The 5568-nt window shown below is 38.9% G+C and overlaps 1 protein-coding gene across 1 annotated transcript; it reads right to left on the minus strand.

Moving 5' to 3' along the window:
* Positions 1–421: 421 nt before the first annotated feature.
* Positions 422–5186, minus strand: LOC142196923 (alpha-1,4-N-acetylglucosaminyltransferase-like). The gene is made up of 3 exons (XM_075266902.1): positions 5157–5186; positions 4408–4977; positions 422–442 (listed from the first exon to the last, which is right to left on the minus strand). The coding sequence occupies exons 1-3, from the start codon at positions 5184–5186 to the stop codon at positions 422–424; spliced, it is 621 nt and encodes a 206-aa protein (XP_075123003.1).
* Between the last annotated feature and the right edge of the window lie 382 nt (positions 5187–5568).

A 5568-nucleotide genomic window follows, 5' to 3' on the forward strand; every position in this document is an offset into this window, starting at 1 on the left:
TTAGTGCAATAAGCGGGATCTTTACCCTCTATGTGGAGAACCGTGATGTGGGCTCTAGTGAAATCCGGGGTGGGGGTTGGGGGTCCAACAGACGACAAGGAGTTCAGAGCGCAGACCAGAGAGGGTATTAAAGCCTGAGAGTATTTCTTGTAATAAGAGGCCGGCAGGCCATCAGGACCCAAGGCCTTGCTAGGTTGCATCGATTGCAGTGCTAGGGCTAGCTCTTCGCCAGTAATGGGAAGTTTTTTTGCAGAGTTTTTCATCTGTGGCTCACTACGTGGAGCCTTAGCCTTAGGAGTGGGCATTAACCCTTTGGAAATCTTCAACAAATATGACTCTAGGGGCAGCAATCTGTTTCCATGACAGCTGGGAATTTATTCAAGATTCCCTGACCTGTTTTCAGTATACTGCCATAGGCAGTCTATAGTAGATAAATGTTATCCTGCATTCTATGCACTTAGTATCTATGCATTCAGAAATACCAGCTGATGGCAGCCTCAACACTTTCTATTTCCCCAGAGATTGTAAGCTCTTGTGTCCAGTTATCTAATTGCTATTGTGTGATATGTTAATAATTTGATTGCATTGTAATATTTGATACTATCTGTACCCTTTAATTTGTAAAGTATGCATAATATGTTAAAAGCAAGTAATCCCAAAACTCAACCAACCCAGGAGTCGGAGGAGAAGACAAAAACAGAAGGAAATAATAGAAATAATCTTGTCATGAACTGATCTTCTATTAAACAATGGCTCATAGTTTTAGTATTGGGCCCAGATTCAAAGTCAATTTTTTTTTTACCAGTTTACACCTTTCTAGGCTGGTCAAGTTACCATTAAAAACCCAGTTTCCAAAAATAAGTCTGAGAAGAATAAATAGTCTGTCTATAAACTTAGAGTCTTGTGTCTTCTGATACCCATGTTTTCTTCCAGTAAATACAGTCCTATGAAAAAGTTTGGGCACCCCTATTAATCTTAATCATTTTTAGTTCTAAATATTTTGGTATTTGCTACAGCCATTTCAGTTTGATATATCTAATAACTGATGGACACAGTAATATTTCAGGATTGAAATGAGGTTTATTGTACTAACAGAAAATGCGCAATATGCATTAAACCAAAATTTGACCGGTGCAAAAGTATGGGCACCTCAACAGAAAAGTGACATTAATATTTAGTACATCCTCCTTTTGCAAAGATAACAGCCTCTAGTCGCTTCCTGTAGCTTTTAATCAGTTCCTGGATCCTGGATAAAGGTATTTTGGACAAACAATTCAAGTTCAGTTAAGTTAGATGGTCGCCGAGCATGGACAGCCCGCTTCAAATCATCCCACAGATGTTCAATGATATTCAGGTCTGGGGACTGGGATGGCCATTCCAGAACATTGTAATTGTTCCTCTGCATGAATGCCTGAGGATTTGGAGCGGTGTTTTGGATCATTGTCTTGCTGAAATATCCATCCCCGGCGTAACTTCAACTTCGTCACTGATTCTTGAACATTATTCTCAAGAATCTGCTGATACTGAGTGGAATCCATGCGACCCTCAACTTTAACAAGATTCCCGATGCCGGCATTGGCCACACAGCCCCAAAGCATGATGGAACCTCCACCAAATTTTACAGTGGGTAGCATGTGTTTTTCTTGGAATGCTGTTTCTTTTTGGACGCCATGCATAACGCCTTTTTTTATAACCAAACAACTCAATTTTTGTTTCCAAAATGAAGCTGCCTTGTCCAAATGTGCTTTTTCATACCTCAGGCAACTCTATTTGTGGCGTACGTGCAGAAACGGCTTCTTTCTCATCACTCTCCCATACAGCTTCTATTTGTGCAAAGTGCGCTGTATAGTTGACCGATGCACAGTGACACCATCTGCAGCAAGATGATGCTGCAGCTCTTTGGAGGTGGTCTGTGGATTGTCCTTGACTGTTCTCACCATTCTTCTTCTCTGCCTTTCTGATATTTTTCTTGGCCTGCCACTTCTGGGCTTAACAAGAACTGTCCCTGTGGTCTTCCATTTCCTTACTATGTTCCTCACAGTGGAAACTGACAGGTTAAATCTCTGAGACAACTTTTTGTATCCTTCCCCTGAACAACTATATTGAACAATCTTTGTTTTCAGATCATTTGAGAGTTGTTTTGAGTAGCCCATGATGCCACTCTTCAGAGGAGATTCAAATAGGAGATCAACTTGCAATTGGCCACCTTAAATACCTTTTCTTATGATTGGATACATCTGGCTATGAAGTTCAAAGCTCACTGAGGTTACAAAACCAATTTTGTGCTTCTGTAAGTCAGTAAAAAGTAGTTAGGGGAATTCAAATCAATAAAATGATAAGGGTGCCCATACTTTTGCACAGGTCAAATTTTGGTTTAATGCATATTGCACATTTTCTGTTAGTACAATATACCTCATTTCAATCCTGAAATATTACTGTGTCCATCAGTTATTAGATATATCAAACTGAAATGGCTGTTGCAAACACCAAAATATTTAGAACAAAAAATGATTAAGATTAATAGGGGTGCCCAAACTTTTTCATAGGACTGTATATTACTGAATTTAAAGGATCCTATCTATACTGGTAGCATATGTAAATTGAAGCCTTTTTCTAAATAAATTGCTTTAGAAATTCTACTTTGGTTGCCTGGTATGTTAATTTATTCCTCTCATTGTTTACCCTGCGTTGCAATAACCATGGACCTGGGAGATAGGACAAGTGACATCACTTGCTCAGTGCCAGCAGGACAATCCATTGAGCTGATTGCAGTTTGCTGATAAAGCCTGGTCTGTTATCTCTCTATGTAAACAGAGTGCACTGTTCTCCTAATTACATCCTGGAGAATAGATTTGCATATTTTTTACTCTCTATGTAAACACATAGATAACGAAGCAGGGAAGGAAGAAAGAAAACCGAAGCAGGGTGCAAAACACATGTTGGGGCTCTGAGTGGAGGTCGCAGTGGTAAGCACATGGATATACAATTGTTTGTTGTACTAGTTTTGTATATGGTGTCACTTTTATAGGTACTTTATCTCACGCAGAACTGAGTCAATTTTGAGGTGTTTATGGTAACTTGATGCAATATATCTACCTCTTACAGTCCTACTACATCTATTTACTAATAATGACATTTTGGTAGTTTGGGGGATCCTGTAAGGACTATATTTTGAGTATTTGAAATACACTCAAACCATGCATTAACCCCTTGGATACCTAATTGATTTAGTGTAAGACAACCTCAATTCACAGCATAACCTCTGGTACTGAAGGTCAATAAAGTATTGTATAAGTGGGAAGTTGTGGTAAAGTGATTGATAGAGAACATATGTTTTACTTTATTCATTTTCTTTTAATATTAAAATATTATAATATTATTTTATTAGAATTTCCATCTATGCACAGAAAAACAGTAGTAACATTATACAACAATCATGACTTAGAATAGTATGATCTTAGAAGGTAAAGCCGGCTGGAATTCACTCTGCCTAGGCATCCAGCCTAGGCAGAGCCGACTGCGCATGTCCGCACATGACCGCGCAGTGAATTTCAGCCGGAAGAAGACGAGGGGACGCTGCGCCGGGAGAAGACTTCAAGGACAATCCAGCCCGACCGTCACTTGCGGACTTGGTAAGCATAATTTTATTGAATTTTGCGTACCCCTGAAGAGAGCATTTCCCCCCATAGACTATAATGGGGTTCGAAATCTGTTCGAACAGTCGAACAGTGTGCGGCTGTTCGAATCGGATTTCGAACCTCGGACATTTTAGTGTTCGCTCATCTCTATAAATTACATCTTATAGTCTGAAAAAACTGGAATTTTAGGGATCAAGATGGACATAATTATGTTTTTGCTATTGACAGTGAAGAGATAACTGGCTGATATGAATTATATGATTTTTGCTAATCTCCCTTTCCCCAGTGTGTCTATTTTTCTTGTTCAACAGCTTAAAGAGGTTATCCAGCAACTTATAATTGACAGTTTATCTTTAGGACAGGCTACAAATATCTAATCTTCGAAGGGGTGACAGGTGAGCCCCCGCATGTATCAGAAGTACGGGGCCACTTTTGAATCCCATACTATACAGAACATGGGGCCGCTAGCTCCAGCCTCTGTGTCATGGCCAGACGCCAGTACTATTAACTTTAATGGAAGCTAAGCTGCAGTACCAGCACCCGACCACTACACAAATCAAGGACCCAACTCTTTCCAGCCCTGTGTTGTGTACATTATGGGCATTGAAATCAGCCCATTTCAGCTGATCCATGCTAAGGATAGGCCATAAATATCAGATTCCTGGAAATCCCTTTAACAAAGTGTAAATGTATCTTGTATAACAAAGCCAATACATATTTGCATTATGAGATCCATTTGGAATGACAAACACTAATGGTGACTGGTTACATTCTTTAAAATGCTTTCATAGGTGGAGGGGCAGTATTGTTGATAGAGATGTTCCACTAGTGTTTTACTGCCGACCATCATTAACTTTCTTCCTTGATTCATGAAGTTATAGAGGTGAAGAGCATAAGAATTATTAAAAGTTGGTAAATCTTTCCAAACCTCATAGTACTTTTCCCAGGATTTATATTGTATGGGATAGAATCGTTCAGGATGAAAGTAGAAGACATTGGCACACTTGATATGATCCACGGAGGTAAACTTGAGAACTCCACAATACTTGTTCACAACACGTGTAAAAAGTCCTGGTCCTTGTTGTCCCAATACATTTCCTCTATAATTCTGTACAAAGTTTTCCATAAACTCCCACATTAAATTATGATGTGGAGAGAGACCAAAAGCAGAATTGCTGATAGCTGTAGCATGCTCAGGAGCTAGAAAATTGTCTTCAGGAATGGGTCGAATTGAAATGACATCAGTATCCATGTAAATGCCTCCATACTTCCAGATCAAGGCTAATCTGCAAGCATCTGCTTTAACGTTTGTCCAGTAATTTTCTTGTTTTGGGTCTACCTAAGATTCGATAAGAGAGAAAGAAAAATATCAAGTAAATAGTGAGTTACATAAATACATTCAAGACAATAAAGTTAAAGGAGAGTCACAACAAAGACAACCTCTGCCTATATGTTCTTGTACCAAATATTTGTACTTTTCCCTCAACATAATTGTAGAGAAGAAAGGTCCCAATTTACAGAACATTCTTCATCATTGAAGTAATACATTCAAACAAATGTCCCAATTTAATCTGCATCTCCCACCATTATGTATTGGGTGCAGTCTTAGTACTATTCTAAATATATATACATATATATATATATATATATATATATATATATATATATATATATATATATATATATACACTCACCGGCCACTTTATTAGGTACACCTGTCCAACTGCTCGTTAACACTTAATTTCTAATCAGCCAATCACATGGCGGCAACTCAGTGCATTTAGGCATGTAGACATGGTCAAGACAATCTCCTGCAGTTCAAACCGAGCATCAGTATGGGGAAGAAAGGTGATTTGAGTGCCTTTGAACGTGGCATGGTTGTTGGTGCCAGAAGGGCTGGTCTGAGTATTTCAGAAACTTCTGATCTACT

This window comes from Leptodactylus fuscus, chromosome 3, assembly GCF_031893055.1.
Source record: "Leptodactylus fuscus isolate aLepFus1 chromosome 3, aLepFus1.hap2, whole genome shotgun sequence".
Lineage (NCBI taxonomy): Eukaryota > Metazoa > Chordata > Amphibia > Anura > Leptodactylidae > Leptodactylus > Leptodactylus fuscus.